Here is a 19,483-nt window from a genome sequence, read left to right on the forward strand (position 1 = left end):
TATGAGCCATCCATTAGGAGAGGGAGGCCCCCCTCAGTTCCCATACTATACATTTGGGTTCAGGGGTTGAGGCTGACGATGGAGACTAAATAACACACGACGGGGAGCGAACCGGCAAAGAGAAAAAGGCATTAATTTAATTGTGTGTATACAGGATGAGTGTTTCCTTTCTAGTTTGGAAATTTGGACCAATTAGCTTGGTCGCCCAGCGCCTCGTTCCCAGACGGTTTCACGACTAATCAAGTGCCACTTTTGTCTCCACTCTGAAAACAGTTTTATGGTTGAAGTGCACAAATAATTGAGGGCTGTAATGCCTGGCCGTCGAAAATGCACTTGTGTCAGACATACCGGTCCAACAAAACTAACAAGCAGCAAGCATATCTGGGAGTGTCCACACAGTCGCAGGGTACCTCGTAAAAGGTGCCATTTCAATTACCCCAAAAAACGCACCATGTGGATCCACTCTTTGAAAACAGCGGACCTAAAGTGAGGGGGAAAGGGGGAGGGGGGATTGTCTGTCGCTCATTCATGGCAGTTAGAAGCTTCTCAGTGAAATCACTGTGTAAGAGGAGTTGAGAGGGAGAAAGAAATGTGGGTCATATTTTGACCTAGAGTAGGTTTCCTCATTAGCCCACACAAAGGAATCAGAATACAGACCCAAATAATCTTCATCTTTCTTGCTCCCCATATCTCATTTGCCTTGGAATGCCTTGGCTAGGAAGCACTTCAGGAATGGAAAAATATCCCAACTTCCCTATGCCTGCTTTTCTTTTCTGTTTTTTCTTTAAGGTTACCTGAGCTTGAGCATGGTGGAGCGTTTCCCATCCCGAGCTGGTTGTTTTGACCTGGCATGTCAGGAGAAGCGATGTTTACATTTGCTCCCGACGCAAGCCAGGGGAACGTAATTGCTAATGTGTTGGGTTGATGCTCCATTTTTTCTTGAAGGAGCGCCCATCCTTGCCGCTGAAATAAATAAAGGGATTCAGTGTGCGCTGTGCCAGGGCCTTGTGGCTTGGCAAGCTGTAGCACCACAGCCTTATTATCCATATTGACTTATTTATATTGCCCTGCTCCGCATACACAGATGGAGGGACCGAAGGCAATGCTTGCGGAGAAATGGTTCAATCATTTACAAAAATACTCCACACTTATGCACACCCCCCTCCCCAAATGTGTCCTCCCCACCATCCCCGCACTCTTCACTTGTCATTAATTAAAAACGAACATCTGACAATATGAACGCAAACCAAACAAGAGAATAAAACGACAACAGAGATGAAATGCAAGCGTACCCACGACGACGCGTCGGCGGCTCTTGTTACAAAATGGCCGCTTTGTATGGCTTCCCCCCCAGGATGGTGTCCAAAGTGGCTGGACAGTTCTCTTAAAGTGATACTTCGGGACTTTGGCAATGAGGCCCTTTAACTACTTCCACCATTGTTATGTCTCTGTACCCAGTATGAAGGAGGTTAGAGGTAGTTTTGCGAGCCAATGCTAACTAGCCTTAGCGCAATGACTGGAAGTCTATGGGTATCTGCTAGTATCCACAAGTTCATCTGACTCTAGGGAAGTAGATAAAGGGCCTCATTGGTCATTGCCAAAATCCCAAAGTATCCCTTTAACTAGCCGACCAAACACAGTGGTCTCGTCAACATAACGATTTCAGTCCTCATCAATCACGGTTAGAGTGACTTCAGAGTTTGCCTGGCTCTTCTTTACGTAATAACCACATGCCCCTCCGTCTCCACATCTCTGGCCCTGCAGCCCAACTGCAGTTGTTTTGGGGGGAAGCTGGGGGAGATTGAAACAGTAGATGCAGTGTTCCAGATTGATACTTCCCAGGCTGTAAGAAGGCGAGAGATGGATTTGCCCCCTCTACGCAGTGTGTCACGAGCAGGTCATTCACTCACGGTTTACTCAATACATGGTGAGCAGAGCAGAGGCAGAGCGAGGACCCTGGGACTGTGGGCCCACTGGCAGACGGCTGGCCTGACTTCCATTCTTAACTACAGAGCAGCCAAGAGAGACAGGACCTGCACTAATCTACACATGCACGTACGAACACACACACACACACACACACATACAATTTGCATACCGACCCAACAGATCCACGGATAACGCAATCATCATTGCTCTGCACATTGCTCTATCAAATCAAATTGTATTTGGCGCATGTGACAAATACAATTTGATTTAATTTGATAGGTGTAGACTTTACAGTGAAATACTTCCTTACAAGCCCTTAACCAACAATGCAGTTTTAAGAAAGAATCACATAAAAATAGAGTGGGCACTCCGGTACGGTATGAACACCTCCCTCTGGAACTGGATCCTGGACTTCCCGACAGGCAGACCCCAGGTGGTGAGGGTAGGCAACAACACCTCCACCACATTGACTTTCAACACGGGTTGCTTACGCCAAATCCTAACTCTGCCATCAGCATGACGCAACAGGAACCAGGATTCGTCGGACCAGGCAATGTTTTTCCACTCCTCAATTGTCCAGTGTTGGTGATATTGTGCCCACTGGAGCCGCTTTTAGCTGATAGGAGTGGAACTCTGTGTGGTCGTCTGCTGCAATAGCCCATCCGTGACAAGGACCAACGAGTTGTGCGTTCCGAGATGCCGTTCTGCACACCACTGTTGTACTGCGCCATTATTTGCCTGTTTGTGGCCCACCTGTTACCTTGCACGATTCTAGCCATTCTCTTTTGACCTCTCATCAACGAGCTGTTTTCGTCCACAGGATGTTTTTTTGTTCGTCGCACCATTCTCGGTAAACCCTAGACACTGTCATGCGTGAAATGCCCAAGAGGCCGGCCGTTTCTGAGATACTGGAAACGGCGCGCCTGGCACCGACGATCATACCCCACTCAAAGTCGCTTAGGTCACTCGTTTTGCCCATTCTTACGTTCAATCGAACAGTAACAGAATGCCTCGATGCCTGTCTGCCTACTTTATATAGCAAGTCACAACCTCGGGACTCATGGTCTGTAGGAGCGAACCATTTTCGTAAACTGGCCACTGAGTGTGTAGCCTATTGTGTACATATCAGGCTCTTACTATGCACAATACCTATTCTATTACCTGATATTTGACTACTATTATTATTATTATTACACATAGTAAACTGTGTACGTGACAATATATATATATATATATTTTTTTTTTTGGACGACACACTGCAAACACTGCCCAAAATCAAATTTGATTCGTAAACACAGTTGTGGACTGACAGTGAAATGCTTACTTATGGACCCTTACCAACAATGCAGAGTGAAAACACGTAATAATAAAAGTAATGTACACTGAGTATACAAAACATTAGGGACATATTTTGTCTTGCCCATTCACCCTCTGAATGGCACACAATCCACATCTTAATTGTCTCGAGGCTTAAAAATCATTTAACCTGTCTCCTCCCCTTCATCTACACTGATTGGAGTGGATTTAACTGGTAACATCAATAAGGGATCACAGCTTTCATCTGGATTCACCTAGTCAGTCTATGTCATGGAAAGACCAGGTGTTCTTAATGTTTTGTACACTCAGTGTAGATACACAATGAGTAACGATAACTTGGCTATATACATGGGGTAACAGTACCGAGTCGATGTGCAGGGGTACGAGGTAATTGAGGTAGATATGTACATATAACTAGGAATAAAGTGACATATAGTAAACAGTAGCAGCAGCGTATGTGATGAGTCAAAATACAGTAGTCAGTCCAAAAAGGGTAAATGCAGATAGTAAAACAATGCAGATAGTTAAATACCTGGACTGACTATTTAGCAGTCTTATGGCTTGGGGGTTCCAGACATGGTGCATCGGTACCACTTGCTGTGCAGCAGTAGAGAGAACAGTCTATGACTTGGAGGGCCTTCCTCTGACACCGCCTGGTATAGAGGTCCTGGATGGCAGGGATCTCGGCCCCAGAGATGTACTGGGCCATCCACACTACCCTCTGTAACGCCTTGCGGTCAGATGCCAAGCAGTTGACATACCAAGTGGTGATGCAGCCAGTCAAGATGCTCTCAATGGTGCAGCTGTATAACTTTTTGAGGATCTGAGGGCCCATACCAAATTCCTAGCTTAAAGGGAAAATATTTTGGTATCTGTTTCATTAGTCCATTGTTGATATAGTCCCAAAATGTTTTGCATATCAGCAATCAAGTTTTCAAGATGTATAATTTTCTAAATACAGAAATACAGCCGGTATGAAGCATTTTGCATCATATGATGCACAATGGACTAATGAAACAAATACCAAAAGGTCGTTTTTGGTGTAGTTTTCCTTTAAAACACAATACACCCCGCACCCCAAAGGTCCACCGGTGCATTTTATTCAACAATTCTTATAATTAATATAAATGCTTATATTATGACCATTCAAGTGAATATAATGGGGTAACATGTAAAAAATACAATTTTGAAAAGGAGTAAACGTGTCAGTTGGAGCGCAGAGGAAATAAATCTTCCTTGAACTGCACAACAGACGGGTAGAAAGGGTATAGGTACAGAGCAAGAGCTAAAACAACACGTGATCACACTCACTATGACATGCAAACACACACACACACACACACAGAGGATGCGAGAGGAACCAGTTCAGCAAACCCCTAGTCTTTCTTCTATATTTTACCAGCCATACGGTAGTTTATTTTTCACTTCTTTCACCATCTGTAGCAACATTCCCCTACAGATGGCCACAGCTGTCCTGTTTCATGTCTGCGGGCCCTTTTATATACCATCCCAAATGGGTTCATCACACAATAGTGGCTCGTTGGTGGATCACAGTGTCTGAACGAGCTCAGACCTTTTCAAGATAATGGAGAGTAGTGCCCACACCGCAACAGACGGTCAAAAAACACACAATTCTAGGAATGCATTTGTAATGCTGGAAATCGCTTTCCCTCTTCATCCTCTGGTGTCCACTCTGCCAATTCTTTGACTGTACTTTGAACCCCAATGCTCACCCGCTGAGCATGTAGCTAGCCATGTGGCTATGCTACTCTCCCCCTGAGACAGTCTTCTTCAGAAGAATAATTCATCTTATCCACGTAAGTGTTGGAGAAACGAATCTCAGATGTCGGTCCGTTCTGTTTGCCTGGCGTGTTACTGGGTCAGGCAAGACTTCATTTTGAGTTGGCATGCATCAGCACTGGACCGGCTGTAAAGCGGCAGCTGAAGTGAGAAAGCTAGGGCACTGAGTGGCGGGAGAGGAGCCTCTCTCAGTTGCTAAGATCCCCCATAAAGACGGTTACTCACTACTGACTGGCACAACTCCCCGGCTGCAGCACATTCCTGTGGCTGCCTCGACAAAGACGGGAGAGGAGCTGACATTTAAACGCAGTGAATCCTGAAACCCTTTTGTCTCTTCCCCTCTTTCCTACCCTCTCCCTCGCTGCCACAATCGTCGGCTGTGTGTGTGTCTATCTGTGTGGTTCGAAACATCCTGTAGTTTGCGCCACCGACATTCAGTCATGTGGCCTGGCAAATCAATGTGCAGGACAACAAGTGGAATGTTCCGAGACAGGTAGCAAGAAGAATGAGTTGTTTCTACTTCTCTGCTGGGTGTGCGCGTCGACCATGTGCAGCTAGTGCTTGCTCCAAAAAATTCATTTAAAAAAATGTCCCGCGGTAATAAGATGATTAGCACCGTTTCCCCCGCTCGGGCCCGAACAGCACATGAGCTGTCTGCCCACCATTCAAATGAAGTCCTCATCAAGTCCTAATACAATCAAAGTGCACACAATAAAGACTGAGCAATGACTAGCGCTGAGGCTAGCGGGGAGCTAAAGACAATGGGACTCTTGTTGAATTGCGTGTGGGTACAAAGAGGCCATTCTCAGAAGTTAGCCAAAGCTGCTGTTCTGAAACGGGAAGAGACGTCTAGTGCCTGTGTAAGTCCTGAATGGTCTGAGCCGTTAGGGAGAGCTATGGTTCAACTCATGCAGTTCCTAGGCTTTAACTTCTTTGGAACCAGACAGGCCCTAAAAAACTGACAAAGAACAGCAAATCTCTAACATGGAGGAGAGGAGAAAATATCCTGCAGATTGAGGCCCACAGATTCCTGTCAGCCTAGGTCTCATACATATACACAACCACCATATCTCATTTACAACCCTCCGGAAAAAAGAAAGAAACAGCAAGCTTCAGAAAGCTTGGCACATGCCTCGGTCTCCCCCTCTCTGCTAGCTGTTTGCTGCTGGGGACGTCCTGGGCGGACCTGGGCATTAATGCAGAATTAATTAGCCCAACTTCCCCAGTGCCAATCTCCCCATCCGTCTGTCTGTCCGCCCCACTGGGATAAAGCAGCTAGTCCCCCACCACATCCAGGTGTCCGGCTCTATACACATGCCAGACCACTGCTCACTATGCTACGCTAACGCTACGTAGCCTAGCTTAGCCCCCGCTGCTAAAACCTGCCGTTGTCTCGTTTAAAAAATGTTCGGTCCAAATACAAGATTTAGAAATGAACTAATCTCTTTTATGTTTCGCCTATTGAAAGGGATATTAAGACTTCAAATATTGTGGTGTTGCCCATTCTGAAATGCGCTGGTTTGTTTAGAGAGAGAATGTGTTTTTGGTCATCAAATGAACAACAAAGAAATAGACAAAGGCAAAGGGAAAGAAGGTCCTTAAAACGGTCAAACTAAAAAGAGGGCCACTGCATTTGTTTTTGTTTTGCTTTGTGATCATTCATGCCTCAAAATCCTCAACTGAAACCAGACAATACGTTCCAAATCTGTACATTAGTAAGGATTTCAGGGAGAGCTCAGCGTTGACAATGCACTTTAAACGGATTACCTGAATTTGCTGAGCAATCAGGTTTATGAGATATTTGCACAAGGAGGGGGAACGTTGTTCGACAGAAATCTTACAACGTTTCCCCATCTGAGAACCTTAGAAAACGCCAACGAAAATGGTTCAAAGGAAGGTCATATCCAGTGATATTAAAAAGGCAGTATATTGTATCAGATCATTTGATCCCAACCTGGGCTAGTCCTTTGGCACAGTGGACCAGGCCAGCTGTGGGATTTCTCTAGTAGGGCATCTGCATCACAGCCACACTATTACTCGCTGATATCAAACGCTATGACAATGAAGCATTTTTATGAATGGGCCCCAAGCTCAATTACAATGAATGGTACAGTGTGTCCTTGTGTGTATGTGTTTCTGTACCGCTGTACTTGTGAGAGCATGGTGACAAAGTCATTGTTGTAGTCATAGCTATGGCAGTCGGGTGGTTATTGGGATTTAGGGGGGGGGCCAAAACTGCAGTGAGTGGGTGGGTGGTGGTGGTTGTGGTGGGGGGTGGGGGGGGATGGGGGGTGGGGTTGTACTAACTCACAATATGTACTGCAGTAACCACAAGAAAGGCTGTGGTTTATCCCACTATCACCTTAAATAGCTCAAAATTATTGTTATTCCTCAGCCTGTGGAAGGGAAAGGAAATTTAAAACGGCTGTAACATGACAAGCCAAAAGTCAGCTGGTAGATATTGACAGATTTTGTTACTCTCAGAGAAACCCCCCGGGCAACACAGCAAACCGCCATCTTTGTGTGTGCACCGTTACAATGGAACGGCTGGTGTCTTTTACCTTTCTTTGCACCTTGGTTTACAGCAGGCTGATGATCTAAACTGGCAGCAAACTAGTCTGGTGTGCTGTGTGTAAGGCCAAGTCGTTTCAAAATCCCTCTTCACACAACCTGTAGAGGGTTGCGCAAAACTCACTGGACACTTGGAGTTCCAGGGCAGTAAAACAAATGGATTTACTCTTTACTTTTTATCCGAACCTAAAAGTTACAGTGCCTCGAGGATGCATCGTCAAAGCTAACTAGTTTAGAGAGACGCAGTGCAAATCTCTTTAAGAGCTTAGCGGGAAATAGGTCAGACGTTTTTACAGACATTCAACACACAAAAACAGTTTGTTCATCTCTACCACCGGGGTCATATAAGGCAAAGCGGCAATAACAAATATCAGTGGCCCTGGACATGTTCACATAGGTCCACTCAGTGGCATGTTATCTCTTCGAGCCAGTGATATCCTTCAATTGTATTGCGCACAGTGAAAACAGAGAAGGTGAGATGAAAATGGTGTTTAATAAACATGGCCGAGTTTGTTATTTTCTATTAGAACCTCATTCCTCCCCACCGATCTATGAGCTGCTTTCTTTACTGCCACATTGCTAGCGACTAACCAGTTGCTGTAGCCATAAAAGGACTTGACTCCAAACAAAAGAAGTTCCAGGACTATAGACGAACAATCTGCATTGCGTCATTGACGCCTGGATTTCCATTTTTTGTCACTTTTATGACACTGCAACCCAACCATTTATGTCTTTCTCCCTTTTATTCCTGCTTTCCTAGCCAGTAAGTAGGTGTTGCCATGTTAGCAGACCCTGAGGAAATAAAGATCACCCAAGCTATCCACAGTAAGGTCTTCACCGTCCCTCACCCTCACTAGAAAAAACACATTCTGTTTGCATCAAAGGCCCAGAGTTTTATCAAGAGTTTCTATCCGATTTGAATTGTTAGACAGTTGTCCACCAGACAGGTTTCCAATACCCTTCAGTCTACTTGCTCTTGTCCAGAAGTGGCATGAAGTCCTGGTTAGAAGACTTAATATAGCATTCAGTCTGACCACATATAACGTTAAGTGGAAGCAAAGACATTAAAAAGACTGCAAGCTAGCCAAGAGACAACCTTTGATTTAAAATTATTATGGGACTACTAGTCTCACTCAACCCTTGTCTTTCATCCGGTTTTGTAAATTTTTTGTTACAAAAACACCATAGCATATCATGTTTATGACTTTAACCACCACTGCAATAGTTAATTACCCAACAACTTCCAACTTGTCAGAAAACTATTATGACCTATGCCTTAAATAGCTACTATAGCAACCTACACGGCAGGGCTATCCAACCCTGTTCCTGGAGAGCTACCATCCTGTAGGTTTTCACTCCAACCTTAATCTAGCACACCTGATTCTAATAATTAGCTGGTTGATAAGCTGAATCGGGTTTGTTACAACTGGGTTGGAGCGAAAACTTACAGGAGGGTAGCTCTCCAGGAACAAGGTTGGAGAGCCCTGCTATACGGCTTGCAGAATTACTGCTATTGTTTAGCTTCCATTAAAGAAATGGCTTCAAACAGTCTCTTCAGTCTATGCCGAAACGGTTCTTGGCTCATTTTAACCAACTGGCCCCGCTGCCCCAAACAAAGTAAAAGTGGGCTGCTTTAACAAGAGGTCACAGATTCTTCCAAAGCCAGAGCAATCCATCCGCTTGACTGGCTGCTAATGAGAGGGGATGTTTGTCAAAGAGGTCAAATGCCTAGAAGATAGGGTCAAAACCCTAACATCTTAAGCCATGACCTTTCCCACGTGTTGAGTGCTCCTGTGATACCGACACCCGTTGCCGGGCTGAGAGCGAGCCCTAAATTAGCCCTGGCCACGCTGCCTGCTCTGGAGTCAAAGGGGGGCCCGCCCTCTTACACCACATTGTTCCTAAAGATGACAAACGATGCTAGCTTGTGACTGTTGAACAACGCTGGGAAAGCCCTGGTTAAAGACTGATATCCCAGCCCATCCCCACACAATATCACAACTAAGTAGGGTTAGGCATGTGGCACTACATCACAAAACTCTCCCAAGAATATACCAGATTGCAAAATAATTCACCAACCAGTAAGCCTAAAGATAGATAATAAAATGCTAATTAAGTTGTAAACTTTGCAAGTACACACAGTCGGCTACAAATTTCACAAGAGTTGTTTTTGAGAATTGTGACACCCTGATAATAAAAGTGCTCTACTATGTTTGCTGTTAAATGGGTTGGTGGCAGGATAGTGTTAGCACGGGGGGACAAGTCCCCTTCTACCACCCCTTGCCCTTGCAGCAGTGGGGGATAGATTTAATTACTGACTTCAGCTGTCCTCAAAAACCTCAACTTCGGCATCCGTGCATGAGGTCAGCCTCTCTTCAGATGGCTTTTAATCAACGGCGCTCTAGAAATGCTCCACTGCTTTAAATGAGACAGAGGAAGAAACCTGATCCTGTGGGACGAGGCGACGAAGGAGCAAGAGAGAGGGAGAGAGCACATTGCAGACTTAACTCGACTATAGGCAGACCTCCATGCTCTGTGGGCACTCTGTCTCTTTCTTCTCCCTCTTGTTCGCTCGCTGACACCTCATTCACAATCAAGCCCAGTAAAGAAAAAAAATCTAACTTCAGCTTTAAGAATGCTGGCGGGAGCAAAGCGCCCATGAATAGGCTTACAAAACATCAAAACTCAGGATTTGGCAGCGTGGGGATAACATTTTAGCCATAATTGGCTGCAGCAACTTTTATTTGAGACTAGCATATAGTAAGTATACTGTCCCCCCAAAAATTGAAATGAGTGTCAGTGTTTCGTCTAAAAGTAGTTTTGTTTTTTATGTACTTGCATATTGCTAATCAGGGATTTCTTTCTGTCCAATTATAACATCGTTGACTGAGCGGTTTGTGGAATTCATAATGAGGCCCATCATGCCTTATTTTGACAAAAACCCTCCAAAGGCCGATACTTTTGTGACTGGCCCAAGTTAAAATGAACTCCCATTCCAGCCAGACTAAATCGTAGTACTGCACAGCTCTCAAGGTAACCAACCCTATAGGCTCATTTTAATCATAATTGTATTTATTCCGATTGGCTAAAATCACTACATAACATCCCTCAACATTTTAAACTTCAATTGCGGTGCTGTTAACGCAAAAATCGACTAAAAATTTACAAAAGCTATGGAAAAGGTAAACAACATATGTTGCTATAAGAATGTAAATGTGGGCATACATTATGCCTAGCTCACTTAGGGTTGGACAGAGGAAATTATTGTAATTAAGGGGCTCGGTTTGCCTGGTGAAACAGAGCTCTCTCCAAACCTTGCAAGTGAATGCTGGTGTTTGTGTTGCTGTCAGTGGACGAACGAGCTCCTGCTGCCTCTTGCCAATTAACAATTTCTCTATCGGTTATTTGCACTGGACTTCACTCTCGGGGTGAGTTTTCATCGAACAAGCACAACTAATATCATGGTGAAAACGTACACAAGATTTTCCACACTGTGGAAAAGCCGTAGACTGGGTAGATGACATGAAATATATTGTAATATACTGTAATATACTATGAAATATACTGTAATATATTTTGTTAAATTGTAAAATTTGGTCTTCTAGATTAGGATTTAGCTCAGGGGGGAAAACATGAAACCATGTCCAAGTCATTAGTTAATTATTATGTATTTTTCACTTTTTAATCAAAGCCTTCGAATACATTAATTATTTACAGGAGAGATATAAAAACATACAGCCGTAAATTTGATACCATGTTGAGGTTTTTATATTTACCAAATAGTACATTTTCTTGTGTATTTATAAGACTGCTTCCTGATTTCCAAGAAGTTCAGAATCTCTAAAAACTAAAAATAGCTCCATGCCAAGTTTTTCATACAACTGCCAAACACCTATATGAATATGATGCTACTCTCTGTTGCGCACAAAAAACAGGAAAATAATTCAACTGATATCTCCACCCAACAGCAGCCCATGTTGAATTAGTCTGAAATAGAAAACGTGCTGAGCAATCGTGATGGAGATAATTGATTTTTTTTAGGCAACTGACTCGGTCGTCTCGCAGTGCCAGCTTCCCCAAAATCTGGCCCATCTTAAACAGAGAAGGGACGGGCCAGTGCGAGGAATTTGGCAGAGTTGTCCCGCTTTTCCCAGACTACTACTTTATAGACCACTGATGAAATTATGGGTGTCTGCTACAGATAACATTTGTGTCTGCATACAGAGAAGGGACGGTGCTGTGCGGTGCAGTGTTGGGTTTGCTGAGAGCAAGGTGAATTGAAGTCCTAAAAAAAGAAATTGAACTTTATTTTGGTTGGGTGCTTACTTGGTGAATGGCCTGTGATTGTTCGTTGAAAGAGTGATTCTTGATGCCAACTATGTACAGTACATTGGCCTGCGCTCAGTGATAAAATTGATTTGACCCTTGAACCCCATCCATGTATTTTTGTTTTGGATTAACTGTACAACATTATCCCACATTCAACATTTATGCAACTCCAATTTCGAACAAATGTTGACTTGTTTATAGAGAGTTGAGAAACAAAAGAGGGACTTACCTGCATGCACAAAATAGGCCAAGTAGAGGTCGAGCTCCTTTACTGAAACTCCAATGTGATGGGGCTGCACACACAGCCCTGGGTTCGAGCACTGTGGGGACTTTACCAGCCTTTCGCCATCAGTACTTTCGAGAGGAATACCTTTGAATAAAATCACCATGACCAGGTCCAACCTCCAGACTTTGTCTGCCTGGCGCAGGCAGTCAATTCTCCTCATCTTGCCCTTCTGGTCGGGATTGGACAGCACGCAGCACGGGGGCTTCTTCCCGGTGACGGTGAGCACAAAATCCTCCCGGAACTCAGGCCGGATGTCCTTGCGGAGCTTGGCCAGGAGGCGCGATGCCCACTTCTGCTTGACCTCGGGCTTCTCGCTGAGCAGCTCATCCTTCACTGCACGCTCCTCTTCCTTAGACATGCGCTTCTCGTGCTTCTTGAAGTACTTTCTCTTGCGGGCCTGCAAGTTGAACCATGTGTAGGCAAACGCTCGCACGTGGGGCAGCAGTGCTTCGATGAAAGGATGGAATTCATCCTGTGGTAGAGTGGAACACAGGAGAAAAAAATGATGAATGATTTGGTGGCAACACATTCATGGTACAACACTTTTTGTGGAAACAAAGTACAGAATCCATCAAATAAAAGACCAAAAGCGGTCATTACAATGAATCTTGTGAAATCAGATGTGCATTCAGTAAACACTAATCGACTCATTTGAAATACTTCGCAATCAAGGAATACACAAAAGAACATACAGTACTACTATTTGATAGAATATCATTCCAGGCGGGACTTTTTAGAAAACAACCATTGTCCATTTCAGAATAATATGCACTGTCTGCCACATTTATATATATATATATATATGAGTATTTATGTAATTTTTATTTGCAGCATTTGGGCCTGTGCCATTAGCATTAGCAGAGTGGGCTAACGGAGGAGTTTCTCTAGGCCTTACGGAGGGAGCAGTGTGAAATAAGGCCTGTCTAGGCCGTGTCTTGGCTCTTTGGCAAGAATGTGGGTCTGTGGGGGTCTGCCAGAGAAGACAGAGAAAAAGCAACAACCAAGCAGGAAAGCTGAAAGTCTATTTTTAACTGTTCGCCATGCAAACATATATACGTGCGCACATACACACACAAAGAGACACACACATGCATGCATGTAATATGTACAGGCACAAAAGTTTCGCTTTGAAACTTTTCTAAGACTGGTATATTATTTTTCCAGGGAGAGCTGCCTGTACAGCTATTACAGCAAGAATGTGGATAGATGGCATGTTGTGGATCAGTCCCAATTTTGGTTGGTTCCACCTGCTACTAGCACAGTCACACACTGGAGCTTTCGCTGAGAATCTGCTCCCTCTCAAAATCTGGCCTAAAACAGGCAGTGGAAATGTTACAGCACGACACTACAGCTAAACGAAGCAACACAACGCAACAAGACAAACAACCTCAGAACAACGCTTTCATATTTAAACTAGTCTTGCATCTGAAAACTCACTCGAATATTTTCGAGGAACAAAGAAATTGTCATCGATTAATGACCACTACCATTAAATCTATTGAAGCGACGATCATAGACGACACAATGTTAGTCTGTGCCCACTTTATTCCATGGACATTTTAAATAATTACAGTATATGAAAAGAAAAACAGCAGAGTTACAAAAGAGATGAAAGGTGCCTACTCCTTTAAAATACCTGGTTGTAAAAATCATTAATATGTACTAAAAGTGTTTATAACCGAATGAGATAATAATCGAGCACTGGAACCTGAAATCTTTGCCTTTATATAAAACAAATACCTCAGGACATACGGATACAACATTTTAACTAAAACTATTAAGTGTGCCAATTCCAAATACTCAGCTTCAATTTTGTACAAGGATGGCACACTTGATCATGCTATAAAACGTTATGCTACATTAAGCACCAGAGCAGATATGCAGCTCTTCTAGGTGAGTGTTTACATGCATATATACAGTGAGTACAGTACATAGTTTGTCTGGACTGTGTCTTATGGAGGGGAAGCTAGGCTAGACACAGGACTAACAGTTATATTGTAGAAAGCACCAATGAAATCCAATCAAATGAAATAAATAATGACAAACCACCACTCCAATTTGCAATTTACAACAGAGACGTATTTTCATTTCCCAAACACTCTCAGTAGAGGTTGGCAGTGAAGTAGTGAGTGGTCGGAGTACTAGGAGACATGTTTTTGATACGAGGCCTGTTTGGAGAGCCAGGGTGGCCCTTGGCTATCTTACCACCCCGGCCACGCAAAATGTACTAAACTATTCAGCGATCAAAGAACTTTGTACAAATCTTGATATGTGCGGATACCTCTGACTGGGACGGCATGTGGTTACTAATACCTGTACTAACACCTGCTCGCGAGCACACACACGAGAATAATCATCAAGAATATAGCTGAATTCAAATGTAATACAACCATATACAGTGACGCCACACTTTTCATTGAATTTCAAAAAGACTTTCACTCCCTTGTCTCATAGGCATGAAAATTGTATTGTTTTGAGCTTGGGATAAAATCCAGTAAATGGCTTCTCCAACTGCCTTCAGCAACACTCGAAGTAACTTCAGTTAATGTGCTATGAAATATCACTCTTCAATGGCTGATATTATGCATTGCTATTTGTGGTTTCTGTATATGATATAGTTCTCCCCTGTCTCCGGGCCATTTGAACAATACCTGCATAGTCTACATTTGCTTTTTTGCTTCTTTTCAACATTAATAAAACACACACACAAAATGCAAAGGTGCCACAACAATTTTATGTAGGCCATATATATATATCAATATATATCATCTGCTGCAATTCCATTAACAAAACCCTAGAAAAGTGTATATTCACTGCTAAAAGCGTGTCAATAGAAATGTTAAGTCAGAAACTTCCAGCTGTGAAGTTATTTTTCTTTCTGTACACCTTGGAGACAAATGTAATGGTTCCAAATAACAGGCCTGTAACAACAACTCATGAATAACTGTAATTTAGAATAGCAATCATAGTCTTCTCTTCCTATTGACACCCACGCTACCCACACCACAACACAGAGGCAATTATGACAGTGTGTCGACCAAGCTTACTCTCTCCTCTTCCTGCCCACAACAGTAAACGTACTTAAAGAGCGGACGCCTCATCATTGTTAATCAAATTGGAGCAATTGCACAAAGGCAAATCTTCCTGCTTTTACTAAGCTGCTGCGGACTCAAACACCCTCATGCAGGCCGTAAGGGGCATGTATACTTTTAAGTGTTTTCCCAAACCCATGCAATGTGCACAACTGTTTCTATACCTGCATCTCCTCCACGACTACACAAACGGTACCATGTGCCTCAAAGACAGAATGCAAAGGCAAATTCTGGCAATTATCAATATTTTTCTACAAATTTCAATTCTAGGTTTAATATTCCATCCTCCGCAGTGAACAAAACATATGGAAGTGATTTAGGCCTGCCTGTCTTGTATAGGAGCCCCCCCCACCCACCCACCCCCAAAAAATGTCAAATTAAATTGAATCAATCAAAAGCCTTTGATTATGGAGGGATCTTGACTTGATAGCTCTTTAGACTTGATTAAACACTTTTTGCCTTAACTGCATGAATAAGAGGATAACACACAGTCTCTTTGTATATCATTCAACTCTGAATACTTATACTTAATTAGCCAATTAGTCAAGATTCTGCTTTATACAGTTGAGATTAATTGTATTGCATGTGAATTCACATAGTCTTATTTTAAGAAATAAAAAAAACATATCCAGGCAAAATGTGTATGAATTAATATTTTACATACTCAAGCGAGCCATTTCTCTAAATGTCCCTTCTCAAGTTTGTGTCCAACTAATATCAGGTTTCAGTTCTCCTTTAGGCCCATTTCGGTCTTGCCTCAAAGATGATTCTTATGAAATAATTATAGATAAATATTCAGGACTTATTAGTTATGCTTGCCACTAGAAGTATAGGAGCAGTTTTGGTTTTGAAATGGTCTTCCATTGTAAAGGTTGGCAAGTCCAGGACCAGAACCCATCATTGATATCAAGTCAGGTATTTGTCATTTACATCAATTTACACCAATAACGTGGTTATAATGACAACAAAATGTTTTGGGGAAAAATATGAAATCAATTTAGGGAAAAATCATCATCTTATTTTAAGATAATTTAAAACTTAAATTATGTTGATAGTTAAATACAACTGACATGAGACGAGGCCAATAGGCCTGTTGGTGGTCAAAATTAAATCAATTAAAAAAAAAACTCTAATAAATCTTATCAGATCTTAAACAAACCCATAACTGTATCATGATACATTTGATAAAACGTATATATTTACATATTTTAGGAAAGCAGGATCCGATAATGGTTTTAAACACCAACCACATTATGGATATGCAACTAATCATTTAGCAAGCTATTCCACTTATGTAGCGTTCCCACCTCGAACACCTTTTGATTAGGCCTACACACCACCATATTTCGGGTAATCAAACTCGAACAAGAATCATTCAAGTCCAAGAAAACGCAACTATCTTCTGGAATAGAAAGTTGTTTAATAATTCTAAAATATAATCGAAGTTATTGAGCATGCTACATGTCACTCATAGCCGTAGTGCGCAAATAAATAAATAAAACATTATCCATCGAATATAATAGTAGCCTTAAAGTGTAATGTCCTAACTTGTGTTTTCCCCGTGCACATTGATCACGACAAAGTTCAATGCCAGAGAGTGGCAGGGACTCGATACAGTGGAAGAGTTGCAAAGAAATGCACCAACAGTTGAAATTCATAAAAGTTACTGCTACCAAGAACAACCTAAAATCGAACGCTTACAACACTAATTCTAAGTTTGAAACTTTTGGGATACAATTTAGACCCAGCAAAATGCTGTCTTTTAAATATCGCGTTGAAAGCAGTAATCAATACAAAGTGACAATTGCATGCATGTTAATGACTCCAAGTGCAGGGACCTATCGGACGCCGTCGAGGGGAGCTTTGGAAAATGATGTTGCCACCCTATGTAAAAATATTGTGTGCTTTCATTCATATCAAATATGTGGGAAGATGATAACGTGCACATGTAATTTATAGGAAAGGCCATCTTCATTTTTGGATTGAAACTCAAAAAGTAGTCCACGTAAAAGCGCGCTCGACACCGATACATGTCTAATATGAACTAAAATAGACATGCATATATATGTGTACATATATGTAGGAGATAGGCGCCATCCGCCATGTGGTACTTAGTTCAGATGGCTCTGACAAACCAGGAATGCTACTGAACACAAAGTTACTTGTCTTGAGCAACGTCAGTCCATTTCGCCCTGTCCCTGAGGGAGAAAGCATAAATGCAACAAAAATGGTTAAACACAGACGAAAGGCTCACTTACCTGTGTTAGGCATAGCGGAGAATACATATCTGTTGTATCTAACCTTGGATTTGGAGGGTGTATGTATGTGTGTGTGTTTGGGTTACAAGAACGGGTCTGCGTGTTTATGTGTGTGATGGTGTGTGAGTGAGTGTGTGTGTATGTGTGGTATATGTGTGGGTGCGTGTCCGTGTTTGCCCGTGTATGCGTGATGGCTGTGTCCGTAATGGCTGTGTCCGTGTTTGTGAAAAGAAAAAAAAGGAGAGACAGAAGGGAGAGAGAGGGAAAAATAAAGCCTGCTTCTTGCTTTCACATTTCCAACTCTGCGAACTGCAACCAACGCTTCACCACTCCATAGAGCTGAACTTTAACCCCGCCTCGAGTTACACTGCTTCTACTTTCCGCACTCATCTATTGTACAGTGCAGTAAAAGCCGTAGAGCAGTCCCTTCGTTGGAGAACTCAAAACTTTCACCAGAGGCATATTCAACAATAAAAGAAAAGTCCAAAGGCAGACTGGCTGCAGCGGAAAGGTTAAAAATCACGATTAAGAGGAAAAAATAAGTAATCTTCGGACCGTGCAAATCTTGTTCTCATACTAATACCATTACAAAAAAATGCTGATTGTCAGACGTTCGTTCTTCTGAACTCGATATGAGATCTCCCATTCACTCCGCTTTCTCGAAGAGACAAAACAAAGCTTGCAACAACCGAAAGCATTGAAGGCATGTGGTGCGGCTGGCTTCACCGTGGAGCGAACTCCGAAATGAGTCTGTCGGATTTACGAACAAGGAGGGTGCGGTAGATAATGAAGGTGATAATATCCCTGAACACCCAAACAATTGCTTGTTGCTGAAGCCCGACAGCTTGTTTCCGTTTAGAAAAGTATCTAACAGCAGACGATAAAGTGAATCCGTGTTGCGTCTGTCCTGTATCCCGCGACAGGAGCCACAACCGCCTGCACTGAGTTCCATACAGCTACATAAGGTTCACTTTTGTCCACTGTGTCTGAAGGACAAACTCTTGTACTCCCCTCTCAGCATAGCTCCCAAAGTATCCACGCTTATAGGGAAGTACTGAGACCAACGTAAATGCAATGAACATGCAGGACAGTAATATATATATATAAATATATTTAAATGTTCAAATGATAGGCTGCCTTATCCTGTCTACTTGAGCCCATTAGCCCCGGAATGAAATGGCTTTGCAAACAACGCAAACATATCAATTTTAATCAAGAAGAGCAGGGCTCGCGTAAAACTGCAACAGCAACACTGCTAAATAAATGTTCTTATATGTTGTTTAACGCAAATGAGACAGTGTATAGTGGTGAAGAGAGCTCAAGAGATCACCATACACTCGACAAGAGATATACCGCCCCTTTTGAACAAATGCTTAACTTTCAAATTCGTCGGACTAAGTAACAGGCTTTTCCGTATTCCATATTATTTTTCAACACCTATCCATATTTACAACAAGTTATAATTATAATTATTTGTATTATTGGTCATTGTTATTATTAGGTTATTACTAGGCTTTTAGCCTATAAGTATTGGCCTATTATTATTGCGGATGATAATTGACATACATTACATGCAAATCAATGCATGACCTATCTATCTGCTCATGGCATACTGGCCAATTTATGTCAATTTGCAAGAACTTGCACAATATATTTCATATGAGGGGTGGAACAACGAGAGCAGACCCTAACAATTCAATGAAGTGCATTAAACTTTACATAACCAAAACCAAGTATCTCCCCAGACAATTATATAATATAAACGAGCGAGGGCCATTCGCGAGACAAGATTACCAATCATTTTCCTAACTCACATGACATTATGTAAGCATGATCAAGGACAGGCCTATTATCCAAAACCAAACCATCGTGTAACTCCAGCATTTATGCACGCTCTACTG

General features: G+C 42.5%; 1 protein-coding gene across 7 annotated transcripts in view; it reads right to left on the bottom strand.

The window, feature by feature from the left end:
• The window catches only part of LOC121533720 (nuclear factor 1 A-type-like), a 179,025-nt gene that overhangs the window by 115,086 nt on the left and 44,456 nt on the right, over positions 1 to 19,483 (bottom strand). For 5 of the 7 annotated variants that reach the window (XM_045205332.1, XM_045205331.1, XM_045205333.1 and 2 more), the window contains exon 2: positions 12,176 to 12,704. In XM_045205332.1, the coding sequence (XP_045061267.1) occupies positions 12,176 to 12,704 (529 nt within the window). Of the gene's footprint in view, positions 1 to 12,175; positions 12,705 to 17,582; positions 18,819 to 19,483 lie in introns of those variants that run through there. The other 2 variants (XM_045205334.1, XM_041839897.2) reach the window with 2 other exon arrangements.

Source organism: Coregonus clupeaformis, chromosome 20, assembly GCF_020615455.1.
Source record: "Coregonus clupeaformis isolate EN_2021a chromosome 20, ASM2061545v1, whole genome shotgun sequence".
Lineage (NCBI taxonomy): Eukaryota > Metazoa > Chordata > Actinopteri > Salmoniformes > Salmonidae > Coregonus > Coregonus clupeaformis.